This window comes from Octodon degus, unplaced genomic scaffold (assembly GCF_000260255.1).
Source record: "Octodon degus isolate 3935 unplaced genomic scaffold, OctDeg1.0 scaffold00013, whole genome shotgun sequence".
Lineage (NCBI taxonomy): Eukaryota > Metazoa > Chordata > Mammalia > Rodentia > Octodontidae > Octodon > Octodon degus.
The window spans coordinates 27,129,202-27,151,529 of NW_004524589.1; the positions used below are offsets into that span (position 1 = coordinate 27,129,202).

At 33.5% G+C, this 22,328-nt stretch overlaps 1 protein-coding gene across 1 annotated transcript in view; it reads left to right on the plus strand.

Moving 5' to 3' along the window:
- Positions 1-22,328, plus strand: part of Dach1 (dachshund family transcription factor 1) — a 427,351-nt gene that overhangs the window by 282,833 nt on the left and 122,190 nt on the right. The window contains 2 exon segments of the mRNA XM_004626295.3: positions 6,280-6,452; positions 19,598-19,733. Of these exon segments, the coding sequence (XP_004626352.2) occupies positions 6,280-6,452; positions 19,598-19,733 (309 nt within the window).

Here is a 22,328-nt window from a genome sequence, read left to right on the forward strand (position 1 = left end):
TCTTATAATTTGTGAAAGGCTTGTTTCTAATATTTATGTAAAATGTTAGCATTATTTATTACTTTTGTAATAGCTTTAGTAATTGAAAGCACTCTATTAAGGATAACTTCTGTCTCTGAAGTAACAGCTGCATGTCTGTCGCACCTGTACCTAGTCTTTGCTTTTACTTAGTAGACCTGTTTCTTATTGCTGAGAGGGGGTTGACATCCTTCTAAGTGGTCTCCAATGGTATGGAGTGTCTGCTCTTGCCATCATTTTCATTGTAAACAAATCTTGACAATGTCAGGTTCCTGTCACAATCTATCAGTGTCACTCACTAAATAGTGGTGTGACCGTTAGTCCCTTTGAGATTTGCCTCCTTCATCAGGGTCAGCCTGTGAGAAAATCATAACAACTAACTACACGCCACCCAGACGTAAAGGATAATAATATTTAAATATACTTTTGCCATTTTAATACATGATGATTTAAAAGAAAATTTTTGCCCGTTATTCTAATTTTTTATGTGATTATTTTGCATTCCTACTATTTACAGCTCATTAAATAGATATAGCTGTATCTTTTGGGATCTTTGCCTTATTGGGTTTAATTAGGAATAAGAATGAATTAAATAATAAATGTAATTATTTGAGGTGGGATTAGAATTGCTACTACTCACATACACAAAATTCAAAAATTTTCTTCATTTCCTTTGAAGCAACACTAGCAATATTCTTTCCCCCAAACATTTTTAATTTTCTTTACTACCAAAAGATATTGCAAGTGTTTTCATCTTCCTTCCTCTTGCCATTATTCTCACATTAAATCATTGATCCCTTCATTCTTGAAATATCTTCTTTTAACTTTGTCTTAATCAATAATTTAAATTTTTATCTTGTTCTGAAATTCTGCTTTTGCTTGTTTTTTCTCTTTAAAATTTTTATGTTGAAGTTTCAGTTAATTTGTGAAATGAGATTTTGAATGTTGAACATTCACATTTCCTTCCACTCGTTTCAGTTCATTTGTAAGAAGTAATTACTAAAATGTGATGTATAGCGTAGCCATGTTTCTTGTAGGTGCTATTAAATGTGACTATGTAGAAAAACAGTAGATAGAATTTCTTCTTTGTGACAAAAACAAAACTACCAGATACGCTTTAGTTTACAGAAAAAAATTAAAAATTTGGTAGCTATTAACAGCGCTTCAGCTAACAAAAATTGGGGAGAAGTAGCAGGGTGGAGAAAGAAATCCTCACATCAAGAGGATCTGTGATGCCAGAGAAAGGGCCTAGCATAGAGGAGAGGTGGGAGGTGAGAGTTTGGAAGCGTTTGATCTGGAGATTTTCATTGTCAGAGAATTGGGCACTTAGAGATTAATCTCTAGGGTCCTCCTTAAAGGACCAGTAAGTGCTTCCAAAATGATGCTTAGCATTTCAGTGCTTGCTCTGTACAAGATGCTAGTGACCTGTTAGGCATTACTGCAGAAGCTGGAGTGCAGAGAAAATATAAGAAAGAATGGGTTGGGCATACAGTTGTCATCCCATTATAGGACAAAGAGGAAGAAGACAATTTGGATGAGAAAGTGAACAAGCCCATTTGTATGGCTAGAGAAATGAACAGTATTGATGGCATGGGGAAACAGTGATGTGTGTTAACTGTACTGGATTTGCTATACTCAGAATGTGCTCTCGAGAGTTCAGCGAGGGTAATTTGACAAAGATTGAGGACAGTAATTAGAGGAAAAAATGGAGACATTTTACATTGTTTAAGAAAGTACAAATTATAATTAAAACAGAAAAAATTACAAGTAATACAAAATTTTGCCGTTCCAGGGCTGAGATGGTGATTGAGACTGGGCGTGGTGGTGTATGCTTATAATCCCAGAACTTGGGAGGCTGAAAACAGGAGAATCACTATGAGTCTGATCTATGTAGTGAGTCTCTGTAGACCCTGTAGACCCTGCCCTAAATACAGAAAAAACATTTCGCTTAACAAAGTAATATGAATTTCACAGCATTTGTTGTAAACATAGTGTTGCCTTCCAATCAGTTATTCATATTACCAGATTTGTAACCCATTATTTCTGGCTATTCAGAATTTGGTTGCTATTACCGTAGGGATGAGTCTCAAAATTTAGTACTACGTTTTTCTGTTTAGTACCTGATTCATCGCAGGGTTGGGGAGATAGTTCGGAGTTCAAAGCACCTACCTGGCAGGGAGGACCTAAGTTTGATCACCAATACCACATGCCATGCTGTCCAAAACTGGATGTGCTGGTGCACATGCCTGCTATTCCAGCACTGGGGAGGCAGAAATAGAAAGATTACTGTGATTCTGAATGCATAGTGAGACCCTGCATCAATCAAAATAAAAAATAAAAATAAAAAAATAAACTATAACCATGGATCATTGCAAGCTATATTTTATGTTTTTAGGATTTTTTTATTTTTTATTAATGCATGTGTAATACATAATAATAACATTCTTTTTTATTTTATTGAGAAACAAATAGCAATGAGACAGTTTCAAAACTGATTAATTGGACAGTTTTAATAATTAATACATTGTACATTGTTATATTTTTAGTGGTTATCCATAGTACAAGATACGGAGAGGATATCCTAAATTCATTGAATTTAGGCCTGCTAGAGATGAGTACTCCAATGGCCTCTAAATATCATAGGTGCGTGAATTCAGAAAACAATCCAACACACTCCAGCAGTCCACAATAGTAGTAGGTTATCCGCAGAAGTTGTGGACTTGAGCCTTTCACAGCTCAGCACATTAATATGACTTTACTTCATATACCTCATTTTTATACTTTTCTACTGGATGGTTAAGACCAAAATAAAGCAAGACCTACATAACAAGAAATATAACTTTTGTATCTGATAAGGTCAGTCATATACCATCAGGATTTATCCTGTGACCCTGTACCACAGCAAACAATGTTTTATAAAATACGGTGAAAATATGAAATGATGGCAAGCCAGAGAAAACAGTATCAGCCCTCCAAAAGAGTAAGATAATGCATCAGTCTGTTGGTTTTATAAAGAATCTGTAGTTCTTTTATTATTGGAAAGCGGAGAGACTAAAAGAGTCTGCAATAGTCTTTATGCTTGAATTTGTTGCACTGTATCTTTTACACCTTTGTTTGTCTCTGCGGATAATTTTGGCTGTCGTTAAATGACCTGTGGGTTCTTCTGTTCACAGTCCAGAACTTCACACCAATGTGCTTCTCAGGCCAGTTCTTTACTCCCTGATCAGGGACTAAGTCTGAGGCCCACAGTCACACTTCCTAGCATTAAAATACAATCATACATCCTACATCATTGGAGACTTGGGACATTGTGTCTTTCCAAGAACTCATGACTATTTTCTTTGACCCTCTACCATTTTATTATTTCATCATCATTTCAGTTTGATATCCCTGCTTCAACCCTCTATTATAGTACACATTCTTTCAGAAGATTAGCTCCTTCTCAAATTTATCTCTTTATTCGGCTATAATGTTAAATGAAGAAACTATGTGGGGCTCCAAGAATTGAAGAGGATACATTTATTTGTTCTTTTTCAAGTTACTGTAGCAAATATTGGAAATTTTGTTATTTATTGAGACTGCTGCTGTGCCTTACAATGCTGCGGTCATAATAGTAAACAATTTTAAAGGGATAGAGATAGATTTAAAACAAAGAACTTAGAATTATGCATTTAACAGGGTATGTCTTTTGCTGAATTGTCTATTTTCATTTCTTGATTATTCATGCTAATAGTGAAGAAGGATATAATAAATAATGCAAAAATCACTTACAGCTGACTTGGTTATATATTGTATGTTTTTCATCACACAATTTCTTAATTGTTTGCTCTATTTGTTACCCAAATGAGCTAATATCATTAGTATTTAACAAGTAATGATCAGTAGAGATGTCTAGGAGCTTTTTAATATAGTGAAGTCTAATCTAGTGTTAGAAACTTGCTGTGGAAAATTCACATGTAGGGCATTAATATTTAACCACATATATAATACAGACCTCCACGCAAAAGAAAAATGAGAGAAGTAGCATCTTCCCTTGTCATCTTTTTTCAATGTTATTAGAGTTTCAGCATCATGTTTTATGTCTTAAATTTATAAGTCAAATTTCACTTATTTTATAAATGAAATATGTAAAAATGTTTGCACATACTTTGATAAAGGCAGTGTAAAGTGATGTCTAAAATTATTTATCATAATATTATTTAGATGGTATGCATTTGAAAAATTAACATATGTATAGTTTCTGGATATTTGCTATAGTAGTTACAAAAATTATGAGTAGAGAAGTGAAGTTTATAAAATTAGTAAATTATTATCACAGTATAGGAGCAGACTAGAGAAATTTCTTTTATGTAGTCACTTCTGTATGAAGCTATAAACTTTTTTTTACCTAAAAGCCATCATGGTTTCTTATAAAATAATAAAGATAATAAAGATATCCACTTTAATTGATTTTTTCATTGTTTAATAAAATTGCTTTGTTTGATTGCTGAAGAATTTGAATTGAGTTTTCATTACCCACTTCTGAACAATTTACTCTAAGATCCAGACAGTATTGAGCTAATGAGTTTGAATTTATATTGAGCCTTAACTGTCTTCATGAAGTAAATGGGAAGAAATCATGGCAGTACCTAAGTATTCTTCATTAAAAACTATGTTGCAAGCATTTTACAATGAGGCTTTTAGTGGAGCTAAAGCATTAAATTGGAGTTTTACCAACTTTGCTATTTCCATGGAAGTTCTATAAAAATATGGTTTCTTCTTTTTCCTTCTCCTTCTTCTTCTCCTCTTCCCCCTCATTTCCCTTCTCATTCTTACAAAAAAAAGGAAAGTAGAAACTAACACAAGTATTATAGAACTGTTTAAGAGAATAATTTGTAGATTAAACAGATTGTCACAGAATAATTTAATGTTGGTTTAACTTAATTTGAGGACATATTTAAATTGCAATAGTCTCTAAACAGTTTCTCAGAAGTATCTTACTAAAGTCTTTGAAGACCTAGTAAATTCCAAGACATTGCCACCAATATTAAAAAATATAGAGAGAGACATATAAGCCTACAAATGGATGGTTTTGAATTTGGCAGTGATTTTGTCATAATAATAAATCTGTTTCTCTTTATATGGAAATGCATACATTAATTTATACACATTACATATTTTGCTTTGACATTATATTTCATAAAGTGATCTTTTTTGTTCTTTGTACAGTGTCTGGCCAAATTAGGCAATTAATGATTCTACTTTTAACATTTGTGGTAGAATTAGGTTAATCACTTGAAGCTGTGAGTAGCATAGCACTAGCCACAAGGGTAACTTTGCATTTTATAACCATCAGTGTATTTTAGTTCCACGAAGTCATTATCTGCTTATGTAACAGAGCCCATCTAACGTTAAGCTGGGAGTCAAACATAAGTGGACTCCACAAGTCGGTTAAATGTTACAGAATATTCTTTGTCAAACTCTCTAGTTCTTGTTGAAGAAGTAAACAGAAAGAAAATGCAGTTGAGGGGAAATTTGCCTCCTTCATCTCACTTCCCTAGAAATCTGTTTGTCAATATCCAAATGTGATCTACTTTTTCAAACCTCATTTCAAGGTAGTCATTGGAAAATTTGGGATAATACTGTATCCAAGTAATTTATATTCATTCCCACAGGCAGCAGTGATGGTTCCTGGGATAAGGAAACACTGCCCTCTGCCCCAGCTCAGGGGCCTCAGGCCACTGTTGCCCACCCCCGCATGCCCGGAGCGCATAGCCTTCCTGTTAGTCATCCTCTCAACCATCTCCGGCACAGGCACCTGCTGCCAAATGGTACGATGGCATTTTTTTAGCACTAAAAATGATAGTATTCAAAACTTAATTTTTTATTGTCACACAGTAAAATAGAACCTAATACGTGGATGTACTACATTGAGACAACTAATCATGATAAGTTAAATAAAACTCTAGTGTTTTAAACCAGAATTTAGACTAAGTAGAAGAATGATCTAGTGAAGAATTGATCATATGGTTTAAAAACACGCAGAGTGGGGGTGTGATAAACCATGCGCCCTGCTAGTTAGCTCTAGGTTTAATTTCCCTTAGTGGTGAGTGGGTGTTATTACTTACAAAGAGGAAGAATACTTTTGGATTGCCATTATTTAAGTATTTTTATTGTTTAAATTTTTAATGATTATGTCCATAAATTTAATAAATGAGATACACCATATTTTGTGGTTTCACTTGGCACAGAATAATGATGCTTTCTGTGTATTTTTTATAGGATTGGAACTTCCTTTTATGATGATGCCCCACCCTCTAATTCCTGTCAGCCTACCTCCAGCATCTGTCACCATGGCAATGAGCCAGATGAACCACCTCAGCACCATTGCCAACATGGCGGCGGCAGCACAAGTTCAGACTCCTCCTTCCAGAGTTGAGACATCTGTTATTAAGGTGATTGTTTCTCACAGTATGAGAATCTATTTTTCTTATTCTGTAAATAAGCCTCAATTCTAAAATGTAAATGATGGTAAATAGGTTATGAAAATTTAACCTAAAGTATGTAGCCCCAGAGGTAATATTTAGATTGGCCAAGGTTACCTCAAGTTCTCACAAAAGAAATAACATAGAACATTAAAGGGCATAACTAAAATTGTTTCTGTTCCCATGTGTAATTTATGTACATATATGTGTATATGTATGTTTCTCTGTGTGGTGTTGTAAGACTTTGGGTATGAAAAATCAGACAATAGTAACAGATAAATTTTGAAATTATGAGTTGTGGCACTGTAGGCATATAACTTAAGTTTTTAAATTGTATATAACTTCTGAAAAATGGATAATATTTTGTGGATATAGAACCTATATAAAGTAGTAAGATTGAGGTTCCACAAATTTAGAAATATATTATAAATGAAAAGTAACATTATTGCTATACATATGTCATATGTGAATATATATTTGTCAGAACGAAATGTTTCTATATATGTATATATGTATATATATAAATATATCTGCATATACACCATTTTCCCTCCTTTCTCTCCCTCCATCTCTCTCCTATGTATACACTTAATATGTATGTACTATGTATAATCATTTTATTTTATAATGTTTATTTAAGTCATTTTTAACTACCATCATCAGGTTGAGGAATAAGATATGACAAAAAGATCATTAAGAATAATTAAGAAAAATCAGTCAGATTTTTCTTTCTTTCTTTTTTTTTTTTTTTTGGAGTTCTGGTGGGCTCTTATTGAGATAAATTAACTAAAGTCAAGATTTTTTCCAACCGTCTTTTCTGAACCTTATAAAACTCAGCACTCTGGTCCATGTCATCATCTACTTTTTCTGGATATAATACCCGTGAACGGAGGTTAGTGACTAGAGCATGTCTTGTATGTAAGTTCTAGGAATGCAAGTACACACACACACACACACACACGCACAAACACGGATTTCTTTTATAATAATGGCTCTGTAAACAAAGACAATGCATCACTTTTGTATCACTTTCTGAAGTATAATTATCAGAGGAGAAAGCAACAAAGCACAGCGCAGAACACTAAGATCCATTGCTAAAGGACCTCTCTACCTGGGAGAATGCCTGTGAGTGCCACGTTGTTATCAGCCAAACAACTGATAAAGAAAAATTTTAGAACTCTTTTGCATTCTGAATGACTATAGGAGGGTTCCATTGTTACCAGATGATTTGTTATTCAAGGTATCATTATATTATTCAATTTATGATAATTTTTAGTAATTATTATTCCTGAGAATTAAACATTCTTATCTACCTCACTCATTGAAGTGAACTAGAAGCAGATTTCATTTGAGGGAAAAAAAATCCTAACTCTTCCTGTCACTGTAGTTAATCAGTACTTTAACAAAATTTTAACATTTTGACAAGTACTAAGTAATAATCAAAATTGTGCTTATTTACATTTAAAAATTGCTAATAATTATGACATAGAACGATCTCATAATGTTGCATAAGTTTCACTCCCACAACTTTGTTGTTGTAATTTTAAATTTAGATAAGCTTTACATTAAGAGACAAAGCAAACATACAACACCAAGCAGAATTTTAGTAGTTTAAAATCATAAAGGGTGTCGGAGTGTGACCCCTAACTAGTTTGGCCATAAAATGATGACTCCCATGCTCCTGGATTCAAAACCCCCAGGTACACTAGGACAGTTTATTTTATTTTTCAATATACATGTATTATAAAGTGTTTATATTACAGTAAAATAAATAGCAAAGTTCCTTTTAATAAATCCTAGGTTGGCTACATTTAGGTAAGTAAAGGAAGTTGATTCTCCTCTAGCAGGGTCTTTAGAAAAATCATCCCAGATGGAGTTTCAAAAAGTCAACAATATTTTTATAGTTTCTCAGATTAAATTTAGGAATGGAACAGAGAAAGTTTAGAAAGAAATGGGAAAAGGAAGAAATGTAGCAAAGAGAATAAGAAAGTAAGGGGGCTTTGAGTCTGAAAATGTGTCCTTGCTCCTAATAAGTACTAGTGATATTCCACTTGCTCTTCTCATTACCTAAATAAGATCGACACTGCTTGGTACTCATAGGCTAAAATATAGGTGACCAGAACTGGTAGGAAAGAATCAAGCTTGCTCAAGAGTGGGTCCTGAAGGAAATGAAGGTGCCATTTTTCCAGGACATCCATCCACGTTGGGGCATTTGGGGGTTCAATGGTTTCTTTAATAAGGAGGGAATAGAGGAGCAGAAAGGGAAGGTTTGGGTTGAGCACGCTCTATGTCATCCAGGGAGGTGCCTTCTGCTTTATTCTCTGTAACATCACAATGGGCCTCCACCTCGCTCCTATATTTTGGTTTAATCAGACCTATTAGTTTTCTGCATGTGAAATTTCATAGCAGCTTACATGTTTGTGTTAGTTAAGGAGCAGAACTAAAGACTATAGAAGGGCATTCACTAGGTATTCTGTTTCTGTAAAAATGATTATTTAGTGGTTGACGTCTTCACCATGTGGCTGGGGCTTCCCAAGAATGATGAGCAAATGGGAGATTCACAGAAGTAAACCTTGTGAAAGGTTTAAGGAGGAAATACAACTTTCAAAGGGCAAAGACCAGGATGCCAAAGTAATTCTGCCAGGAACATCTCCCTACAGACTCCCCTTTGTATTTTCTTAGGATAAAAATTGTCAGAAATTTGGATGCAGACGGACTGAAGAAGTTCTAGGTTTGGCATGTAGTTGGAGTGTTGCTGACAATAGTAGCAGCTGAATAGGAAACAATTGCCCACATTGGAAATGTTGATAGTTTCTATTATCTTCATGAAAGTGAAGTTAGGTGACTATTAGGGAAACATTAAAAATCCATTTTCTTTTTTTTTTTTTTTTAACTTTTTGTACTTTTAGGGAAGGGTCTACAGGGTGTTCACGGTCTCACTAGTAAATCAGACTCATAGTGTGCCACCTGTTTACAGCCTCCCAAGGCTTGGAATACAGGCATGCACCACCATATCCAGTGTCAATTGCAGGCTCAGCGCACCCTAGGGGTGGGGGCTGGCATGGCAGGCCTGGGGATGGAACCCTCGACCCCTTTGCTGACTTGCAGATGCTTTAATCCACTGAGCTATTTGGCCAGCCCTTCTAAAGACCTATTTTCATCCCAGTTCTCTTCCTTATGAGACAGGGTGTCCTTGTAGTGCCATGCTTAACACAGACAATAAAGAGTACAGAAAATAAACACATTCCACCATATTCATATGACAGTTTAAAAAGTTCTAGATGTTTGAAACATCTACAACGCCTGAGAAAAATCAGGGGATTAGCATTAGAAAATAAGGACGATGAATAGGTTCTCAGTGATGCTTCAAACATTTAGGAAAACAAGTCAATAAATCAACCCACCCAACTTGTTTTTATTAGTAGACCTCATAGCACAAGCAGAGTTAAGGAAACCTATGTGGTATACACTAATTGTACACAATGTTGGAAAAGTTTTCACTTTCCTTAAATAAAATGCTTAATTGCTATGTGACATTGAACAGTTTTCAACCCATATGGGCAGTTAGAATATTGCCTGCCTGAGAACTACTAAATGTGAAATACAATTGAAAGTGAAATGTTAAATACCCAAGAGGGCTTGAGCCAGTAACAACAACAACAAAAATAGCTTCTAGAGTGAAAATTAAAATGTGAAGGATATTCCATGTGCTAGAATACACCATTTACCTTTCCTAAAAAGAGTACAACTCAACTTAACTAAGAAAGGCAATAAAAAATATGTAGGGCAAAAGAGAAGCCAAAACATAACTCAGAGATACGTATTCTAAAAATATGGTTTTTGTAATCTGTTTCTGTGTGATAAAAAACTCCCATAATTTTCATGAACATATTCACAACATCACACGAAATCCAACAGGGTTTTGGCTTAAAAGATGCTTCCTTTGGGTGAAATCCAGTCTACCACCATTGTTTGTATGGCTCATGAATTATAAATAGCTTCATATTTTTAAATGATTGAAAAAAATGAGAAGAGTATTTCCTGACACATGAAATCATATGACATTCAAATGTTAAACCCATAAACCCTTTTTTAACATAAAAATTTACGTATTTTATGGCTACTTGCATATATTGAAACAGAACAGAGTCAAATATTTTCATCTCTTCCTCTGCGGAGGAATTTGTTGGTCAGTGCATTAGACTTCTGATCAGTTACAATCCATGTGAATCTTAGATTCTGCATAACTAAGGCATCTCAAGCCAACTCTCAAAAACTATTAATCCAGATAGAAAACAAATGAAACATTTAGATTTTAGTATTAAAAATTAAATACTCCAAGGTAAAGCAAATTAGGTAGATGATGACTATATTATTATGACATTGCTATTGTACTGATATAGGAGAAGTGTAACTTCCAACCTGTGAGACATCAGATGTGCAGAGTTCATGTCCCCTGAAATTGAAGAATGAATTCCAAACAACAAAGGAATTTAAGAGTGGGAAAGGTGTTTTGGGGGAAAAGGAATAGCTGCTGAGAGACAGGAGGGCTCCCCATTGAGTTGGCTCCAAGGCCATTTATCAGAAGAAATATACAAAGCCAAGTAACAATGTGAGTACACAATGAGTTAAACTGTTAACTGACGTAAGGTTATAACACATACAACTACTTAGCTAGTATTGATCCGAAAAGGATGAGGGGAATGTAACAAGGGTGTACAGCTGATAGCATTAAGCTTGACTTATCTATGATCCCTAAAACAGGAACGTTTTGGGAAAGGATTGGGTCCAGGTACTGTGATCACCCATCCACATACATATTTAGAATTAATGAACATGGTGGCATCAGTTACACTATGACATCAAATTTCATTCATCTCTGAGAGAAGTATGCAAGTCTGGTGATTGTGACTTTAATCTCAAGGCCTTGTCTTTTTCAGATGCGCCTCTAGTCACAGTTGTAATGTGTTCTCATCTTCTGCACTGACTTCCTCGAAGAGCTGTTCCCACTTGACTGCCTACTAATTTCTACCTAATTTAGCTACCTGTATCTCTGTCACATGTTATTCGTTTTGAATACAAGAAATATGCAAAGCACTGAATTTAGACATTCTATGGGTGATGGTATTATATTGCTGGAAATTGTTTTGTAGGATAATTTTGAGGAAAATAGCCATATACTATTTAATCAATAATAATTTTAACTTAAATCTCTACTATCTAAATATCTTGGGACATATCAAATTATTTTAGAATGTTTTAGTCTATTTTGTCTAGGAGGCCCAAGTATTTTACTATTTACATTCACCCTACAGGTAAAAACAGAGACTTGAGATGCTGTGTCATGTAACCTAGCCTCTCTCAAGATGGATAAATCACTATTATGTAGTCCCTTTCCACTTTTATATTTTTAAGGCATGGTTGGGTGCCTGTAATATTTTCAGCAAATATAAGAACAAGAAACGTAGTCATTAAGCAAATTAAAACTTCAGTTCAACTTATCTTTTAAATATTTTGTTAGGAGAAAAAAATGCCTACAATTCTTCTACTTTCTAGTCAGTTAAAGATAGAAGCCATTTATTTATTTGTTTGTTTATTTATTTATTTATTTATTTTTTGTACCAGGGATGGAACTCAGGACCTTGAGCTTGCCAGGCAGGTGCTTGTGCCGCTGAGCTATCTCCCCAGCTAAGTCTTCATTTATAATGCTGTAGGAAATTTTTCTGCAGACAAATATTATAATTTTTGTGACCATTCTTCATCAAGCTTTTTAGGTGACTTTTTCTTTAATAAGGGTACCTGCTTCTTCATAGGATGATACTTTATAAGTGAACTGACCAGTAAACACTGGAACTAACATAAACCTTAATTTGGATAATAATCCTTAAATGTGATATTTAAGGATTACATTCTTAAATGTAGTCTTAAATAAGGATTAAGTTTTAAATGTAGCTGTAACTCATAAGTTGTTTTTGGTGGTTGAATATGACTCAGCTTATTTATTGTAAAATTCTATTAATACACCTTTTCTTCATCACTTGCTTGTCTTCGGATTTTGTATTCATCCACATTGTTTAAAAGATTCCAAGCCCTTGATTTAACTTCTGTAGGTATCATTTCCAAGTTTTAAAATAATGTTTTCCCCTACTAACTTAAATTATTATGTAAAATAAGCTATATAAATCAAATGATCAATTTATCCTGTCAGAGAATTCCTTAATGGGTTGAAATATTTTATTAATTGATTCTCTTTGTGAACCATTTATCAAGTAATCCCAAATCTCTCTGAATGAATCAATATTTTATCACTTTTTAATATATTTGCAATGCTGTCATAACAATTTTATGGAAAAGATTTCTGTTGAAATAGAATTAAAATTAAAATCAAGATCTCTTTGGTTATTAGGCCAACTCTACCATCTCCCAAAAACATGACCATGGTCAATATCCTTAATCATTTTCTTTGCTGTATGACAGAGGTATTAAGAATGCAAAATCACTAGGAAATTAAAATAATTAAATCACAGTGTGTAAGTTCCTTTAAATCCTTTGTGCACCACCATTGTGTTTAGTTTATCACTAGTTTTATTATATCTGCAATCATCTGTTTTAGAACTTTGCAGACATCCCTGTCAATTTTACGTATACAAGGCGATCTTTCTCACTTATTTTTTTTCTTGGTCAGATTGGCTCACCTAACAAAAATGTTGTATTTTGCTTTCTTTTAATCTAGGACTTTGGGAATCTGTAGTGTACAATGTGCAAAAGAGTCTTGTTCTTTCCTTTCTTTCTTTCTTTCTTTCTTTCTTTCTTTCTTTCTTTCTTTCTTTCTTTCTTTCTTTCTTTCTTCTTTCTCATTCTTTCCTTTTGCTATTTTTTAGATTCAAAGTCTCACCATGTAACTCCAGATTGACTTGAACTCACTCTGTAGTCCAGGATATAGTCAGACTCAGAGAGAGAGACTTTTGCCTCAATCTCTTGAGTGATGGGATTACAGGTGTGTGTCACCATACCCATGACAGCAAATTTTTCAAACCATATTTTTAGATTTCACTTTTTCCACAAGAGTAATGTAGAGTAATATTTGAAAAACTTGGCACCATTGAATTTATATTATGGTTGAAAAAATGTCTTCCCCTCCATGCCACACTAGACTTCTTTAAATGAGAAGGTGACTTAAATTCATTGATTTTCTTTGCTAACATAGTGTGTGTATGTATGACAAGAGAGATAGAGACAGACATTTATGTAATTCTTAAAAAACTAAATACATTTAAAAATGTAGTAAAGAATGTACATTTTTCCATTCTTTTATACTTTATAGCAATTTTTAAAAACATTTTGGGTAATACTTGGTATGCATCACTTGTAATGAGGTTTAAATTGTAAATAGCAACTACAACTATAGAGCCAGATTTCCTAAATTCTCAAAATAGATTAAAATCTTAGGGCACTGTGACATCACACAACTAATGTTTGTTTTTAGGCACAGAGTACTTTATACTTTGGACAAATACTGAATACTTCAGATGTACACATTTTTAATATAAATTTCAGAAAAATATTATAGTAGTTTTTACTTAGATTAAAATGATTAAATGAATCTTATGTTTATTTGGACAATAACATAAATTATAAATAGTCTGCAACAAGAAAAAGAAAATATTATAGCCAAACCACCACTATGAATACATTAATATATTGAAATGTATTATGTATGTTTAAAGCCATGAGTGTATAGTAATGCTAAGCAAGAAACACATTCTTCATTTTTGGAGAATAAGGAATTGATTATTTGGAAGACCAATAAAGTTGAAGTAAAGGATAAGTAAATGAAGGAGAACAAATATTCTTCCTGCCTTTTCCATATGAACTATTTTAGGATAACTGAGAACCTCAGTACAGAAATACTATAGTCCTCAAAATCTGACAAGTAAGTCAGTAAGGAATGTTACCATATTGTAAGACTCAATGAAATGATGAATATAGGCTATGATTATAAATGGGGACTGCAATCATAGAGGCAACCAAGCAGGCAAGATATGCTCCTGGCTAAAGCATATGTCACCACCTATGAGGCAGTCTTGCTCCAAATTCAGCTAGTTTCTAGGCTCCAGATCTAACTCTGCAAAAAATTCTAGGAACAGATGTATATAGAAATGAATTAACCCAAAGGAACTGCCGCTGATAGGTTCCTAGTGAGCTCTGAAGAACTTACACTCGGTCTTCCCTGAGGACCAATTGGATGGACATACTTGCCATGCAGAGAGACTTAGCCATGTGTGAGCTCAGCTTCTCCTCCTTTCATGTATTCCTCCACCTTCTTTTGGTTGTAGGAAAGAAAGCAGTCCCACCTACTAACATACTAGTAATTATTATTATTGCATATCATTGAATTTAACTCCTGAGTCAAGATTATGTTTTGATGCTAAAGGCAGCTTTACCTTACCACATGGTGTCTTGAAATGTTATAAGCCACCCTGGATTATCATACAAAAAATGAAGGAATGTCGTCCCTTTGCACCACTGAACACATTCAGAAAGACAAGGGAAGAATAATGTTGTTATTTAATATTATGTTCCTGGAGTCTACTAATTTTACATTTAGTAAAGCAATGTTTCTTGAGTTTAAACATCAAGACAAATTTAAAAAGCATTGAAATGTTCCTTGAAACCTTAGATTAGGATTTCAAATAATGGTGTTTTATTATGGTGGCCACCTGCTCTGAATTAGGTATATGTACATAGGTGTCATTCATTATGTTTCTTAAAAATATCTCCTCGCATTTTCCTGAATCCCAAATGCCAGTTCAGCTATTAATGTCTTCATTTTTCCCAGAGCAAGGGAAATTGAGTGTAACAGTGTTTCAGTAGGAAGAATTCTACACTTCATTGATATTTTCCATTCTATGATATGTGCTCCTAGAAGAAAATAATTTTTGTCACACTTATTTTACTTACCTATAAACAGAGCATGGAATCTTGCCTGGCAGATTGTAGGTGTTCAGTAAATATTTATTGAATAAATGAATTCAAATCTGAGTTGTCCTAAAGCACAGGAGTTTTGATTATATATAAATAAAAGTACTGCCCAGCTTCAACTTTGCGAATTAAAGAGTAATATCAAGATAACTTATTTAACACTAGAATTATCAGTTTTTATGCTTCTATTCTCCTATTCATTGAGGGAATCTCTAACTGAAATACTGATAACATTGAGGAGAACTAAAATGAAACAGTAAGATAATTTAGAGCTAAATAAAATTATCTTTTAGCAATGAATTCTGATCATGTTTACTTGAGGAAGATATATTGCATTGATAAAGTACAATACAAATTTTTGTAATAGGAAGGTGAGATGATGCAGTTTTGAGGTGTTTAATCACAAATGTGTGATTCTGAATAGTTTGTAGGTTTTTTCTTTTAATTTTAGAGTACATTTTTTAAAATTCTACCTTTGGTTCTGAATCATCCTAGGAATCAATACTTTTTGTTCCTCCCAGTGTCAATAAAGATGGCTTTCCCTTTATTGTTATTCTGGTACCATTAGTTTATTAGTATGACCTTTTTTCAGTGCAAGAGAACTCCTCTTAAATTTTCATTTATTATTGTGGCGAGTTTTATAAAGATGGAACATTGCAAAAGATTGTGTTTTATTGATTGGTGGAGTTGATGCAGGACTATAAAGCAGTGTGTTGAAGTATTAAATTAAATATTCTTCCTCTGTGTTCTACTTCAGACCTATCTTGGAGGTTAAAGGGCATTACACAAATGAAATGATAAATCCAGTTTACGTAGTTTCCCTATGGACATGGAACTAGTTCTTTGTTATTATGTCTGAATAAAACTCATTATCTATTTTGTTTCACTAATAATTACGAGATTCTCTCCTAAGCAATTCTTTACTGTCTCCATTATTCTCCATCTTATAGAATACTCTGGAAAGGCAAGCATATAAATATGATAAAAGAATTAAGCTGTTAAAATAAATTAATTTATTCTGCAAGAATGTATTCAAATCTTACTTGCTCAATGGATTTTACTTTAATGAAATTCTTCAAAGAACAATACATCATGTTTCAAAGATTGAAATTGTGCATTAAATGAAATGACTGAATATGTTGTCTCAATTTATAGAAAGTTTCAATTGAATAATTAAGCTTTTAAATCATGAAATTTGCATAAATTAAAACATTTTCTTTAAATAAAAGCGTTATGTATTGTTTTTGTGTTCTTTGTTCTTAATTATATAACTACAATTAAAGGTAAGCTAAGACTAATACTACAATTGTACCATTATTTTCTAAGTGTTAAACTGCTTTTAAAATATATTTTACACTATGATTTAATCTATTTTTATTTAGTTTATTATGTGATCTTCACAGCATTTTGAATGTAGAAAGGAATGAGTAAATAATTCATAAATTAAAGGAATCACCACAGGAAACTTTCACAATTAAATAAATTGACTAATATAACCTCTTCTATACCTATCTGGGAAATGTTAAGATAAAGAATTCTTTATAATGGCAGAACCATTGTTGCTGAGTCTTACAAATAAATGTTTAAGTTCTGTGAATTAAGTATTTCAGAAATAAAACATTCTCTTGATTCTCATTAACACTGCAAGAAACCTATTATGACAGGAAAATAATCAGGTTAGTGAAGTGATTGTAGAGATTTCAAAGCAGTTTAATCTACAAATTTTATTGTTGCCTGATATTTTTCCTTAATATACTATACTCTATGAAATACGTGACATACCATAAATATTCTTAAGCTTGTTAAATTGTAAAGTTTTGTGTATGAGTGTGATGTCTCCTCCCATTTTTTTATTATTCTTCCCCTAGTCAATGATCACTTCAATATTCAAATGAAAATTTCACAGAAATTGCACTGAAAAGTATATGTTTTTTATATTTATTTAAATATTACTCAATTTTGCTACTTGTAGAAAAAGGAGTTATTAACTCAACATTTTATCAATCAAAGTAAAGTGGTGGGTCTATGTAAAAAATTGATAACACATCTGTACTTTGGGAATCTTTTATTATCCTTTAAGAACACAATTCTTTAGTTTAGACCAGTCTAAAATCTCCTAAATTTCAGAAAGTGATCATTCTAACTCCATATGCATTGTACCTTTCCAGAGAACTTTTTTTCTTTACATTATTGTTGGATAATAGAAGTCTTTTGTCATGATTTCTTATGGAACTATTTTTTATTGTATTGAAAAATCATTTTACAACATGGATTTTGGAAGAGGGCTTGACCTGTTTGCTTATTTTTTTTGTCATGCTGCACAGAGATGAAGTCTCTAGATATCTTTTAGAGAATTTTGAAGACAATATTCAGCAGTGACAAAGTTACAGATTATGTTTTCAGTGGTACTTGATTTTTATTAGACATCCATCACCTGCAGAACCTTTAGAAAGTGTGGGCACCACTTGACACCTAGTACTATTTTATTTTCTAAGTCTACTGTGACACAGAACCATAGCCTGCGTGGGTGAAAGCAATAAAAATATACCCGTGTCACATTTCTGCAATCTGAAAGTCCAAAGTGATGAGGTCAGGAAGACCATACTCGTTCTGAGATGCTACATGGAATCCTTCCTTGCCTCTCCTTCTTCCTGGTGTGGGCTGGCCATCCCTGACCTCCTTGGCTGGCAGCTGCACAGCGCCAATATTTGCCTTAATGTTTACATGATTTAGTAGCTAAAATCTTATGGAAAAGAATCCGTGGGATTAGGACTGTAACATGTCTATTCTGGGGACAGAATTTGGCAGTGATACTCATGAAACAGATCTCTGAGTGGAAAGCCCAGGCACTGGCATGTTTAAGAACTTGCAGGTGACCCGCTGTGGTGCATGAGAATGGTGGAGCATCATTAACTGGACCTGCTGTGGCCAAAGATAAGCATCATCTCCTTGCTTATTGGCTGGACAAAACCTTGAGTTTCCTCTTTCCATATTAATAAACCATTTTTATTTTGGAAACATTAAACCCTGCAAGTCAATTATATTTTAAAATTTGTTGTCTTTTTCAATTTTTAATATTTGTATTTTACCCTTTTAAATAATAATGTGCTTATTACAATACATATGGAGCCTTGCCTCTATACTTAATATATATATTAGTTGATATATATATATATATATATATATATATATATATATTGTTATAAAGACAACTGATCAAGGTCTATGTGCTTAATAATTGAAAACATACATATCTTTTTGCTCAAAGTACATCATGCTAATAAATTCATATGTTAGTTGTTAATTCTAACTCCATACCTGCATTTGTAATAGCTTATTGGAGGCATGTATACACTGTACCTGTGTGTAACTTTTATTTCAAAGATACTGAACTTAGTTGGAGGAAGTTTAGTCTGGATGTGTGTTTACATACAATAGTACAGGAAATATGATCTCAATTTTTCCCTAAACACAACTAATTCCCATGACATGTCTTTTCCCTTAATCTATTTGTTTGGTTCAAATGGAGAATAGGGGTCAGAAGTGCTCTGGAAATTATTTGAATCAATGAAAATTGCAACTTTAAATAATATTCGCTTTGTGTGATGCCTCAAATTGTGACTGTCTCCGTATGTCATAAGGAAATAGCTGTCAAGGTGTCTGGTATTACTGTTGCTAGTCTGTGTATTGCATGTGGATATATGATGTGTCTGTCACACTGAAAGATTATGTGTTGTGCTCTTCAGATGCTCGCTGAAACAGCAAACCAAATTTTAAATTTTCTTCATGGATGTTTTTGGTTGTCTTCTTCAGGGACACTTTTTCTCCAGACTGTAGGTTGACCTCCACCATAAGCACAGTGAACTTAGCTGTAGAAAGTAGATTCAGATGCATTCCCACCCTACTGTGCTAACAAAATTTTAGTCTTCCATCTGATCAATGCTTTGAAGAATATCAAATTAGTTGAAGTTTAGGCTTTGCTCAAAATTAAAAAATTAGTATGGTTCATTGCTAGCAAAATGTTTCTTTCTCTCCACGTTTCTTACTGTATTTAAGAAAAACTAAGAGGTGATTAGTCGTGATCTACTTAACTCAGCTTTTGCTTTCCTTCCTCTCTTCCCCTGGTGGTGTAGGAGCGAGTTCCTGATAGCCCCTCCCCCGCGCCCTCCCTGGAGGAGGGTCGAAGGCCTGGCAGTCACCCGTCCTCACACCGCAGCAGCAGCGTGTCCAGCTCCCCAGCACGGACCGAGAGCTCTTCGGACAGAATCCGTAGGTCTCATACTTCTCCTTGTCACCGTTTTACACTGTATTAGGTGCCGCGGGCTTTTCTAATCAAAATGCCCTCGTTCCAAATAGATCTCTCGGCTATATCGTGTTCTGAAGCTCTGTAGCAAAAGCCATCTCTCAAAATTATGTTTTCCAGTTTGGAATATGGTGAAGTATGATATGACATTAACAGGTTCTGATAGGAGCTTTCTCTCTTTGATGCTAGACATAAAGAGTTGAGCTATGAAACAGAAAACGCAAGTCACCTTCTAGATTACTTTCTGAAGTAAAGAGCCTCTTCTCAGAAATCTGGCGAGGGTATCATTTATCTATTATTTAACTTTATACCTTCATTCCCATTTCTTTACTCTTCTAATTCACCAACTTTAAAAATTCATCATTGCAGCAATAAATATTTCCACAAGAAGAAGTAGGAAAAATTAAATTCAAGATAGTTGATTAAAACAATGAATAGGTAGATATAGATATGTTATATAGATATATAGATATATAGATAGAGATATATTCAGATGATCAACGAATTGAAAAACTTTGGCTAGGTTTAGAATTTGGTCAAAACTACTATATTATATGTTACTAAAAACTTATTTCATCACCGATTTGTATTTATTTTGGTCCCTATAGATTAAAAAATTGAGTAAAGTAAGAAGCTATATAATAGTTGTTTGTGTAAGAATTGAACTCTTTTCAATAAAATGGATTCATTTAAAATGATGAGCATAAAAAAATAAAATGACGAGCTTGGTAGAAAAAAAGATACGCATTATGTTATTTTATAGTATATTTATTATCTTACAAAATCAGATTTATAGTATAAATTTTAGCTATTTGCACAAATTTATTGAATTTTATTATTTCTTGAAAATATCTCCCTAACAGAAAATGTTTTTTCAAAGTGTATTATTAGGTTGTAAAGGAATGTTTGCAAAATGCAAAACTCCTTAATCTGGATTGTACTGAGTGACAGTATAAAGTGTGAAGAATTATGTATGCTAAAATTGTAAATAAAAGGCCAATTATAATTATTAGCAATTGTATAACTATACATAATCCTAAGCATAATACTTGATTTATATTTACTTAATTTCTTAATTTAATGACAGCATGGTAATTAATTATCAATAAAAATGTGTCATTTGGTAACTACTCCCAAACCATCAGTAACTTTCTCGATTGATGGTATTCAGCTCCCACTACTTCAGAAACTTTCCAAGAATTACTATCTACATGCATTCATGATGTGATGAAAGGAAGTAAGTCACACTAGGGATATATTGGGGAAAATTTGCAACACATTTGTTATCTATTCATGCAACTTTAACAATGCAATTCCTACATACTTGCCACTCAGAGTCACCCAATCAGTCAGTCAATCAATCAGTCAGTTAGTATCTGATAAAATTGCTATTGGACATAGAGCTTTGCTACAAATATTTCCCTGTTTATATTCTAATAGCAGAATATTTGTTTTCTATAACCACAAATGATCAAACTTTATTTATTTATTTATTTATTTATTTATTTATTTATTTATTTAGCGGAACTGGGGATTGCACTCAGGCCCTTGTGCTTGTTAAGCAAGCGCTTATTCTACTGAGCTGTCTCCCCAGCCCCACTGATTAAAATTTAAAGAGAAACATCATTATAATATTGTTATCTAAACTTTAGACAGTTCAAACTTCACCAGTTTTCACATTAATATTTTGAGCTACAAGATGATTTTTGTTCTATTTCCAGAGCTAATTTATCATACACACTGCAATTACCTGTCATATTCCCTTAATTTCTTTTAAAGAAATCAGAATAATTCCTAAGTCTTTTATTTTAAGTACCTTAGTAATTTTGATGGGTGTAGGCATTTATTTAATTCGTAATGTGTTTCATCCAAGGTCTCACTACGTGGCTTGGATTTGTAGTGATCCTCCTCTTTTAGCCTCTTCAGTGCTGGAATTTCATCCAAGTGGGCATTTATTACGTATGTTCCTAAGCAGGACTTTTTTTGTAGTTCTCATGATTAGTTTTGGCTTATGCATTTCTGACAGGGGTCACACAGCCACAATATGGTATCTTCCCAGTGAATCATTTCAGGAAACATGATCTTTATATTACTGATGATACATTTATCATTCTGTTAAGGTGATGACTACCAGGTTTCTTTACTATAGTGTTACTTTTTTGTTTTAGGATAGAGTCTACAGGGTCTCTCTACATAGATCAGACTCAGTGGTTCTTCTGTTTTCAGCCTCCCAAGCGTTGGGATTACAGGCGCGTGCTGTCACGCCCAGTCTCAAGCATCATCTCCATGCGCCCTGGGGGCGGGGCCAGCACGGCACACTGGGGATCAAACACTGGCTTTTGCGTTCTGCCTAAGCAGGTGCTTTCGACAGCTGAGCTGTCATGCCAGTACCTACCGTGTTACTTTTGAAGACACTATACATTGTGTGAGGAAATATTTTAAGATGATGTATGTATTCTGTTATTCCATTCATCAAACTTCTACCTATACAGTTAAAAATTATCATTGATTCTTGAAGTAGTTATTACTAATTCTGGTTGCTAAATGAAAATTCATAACGC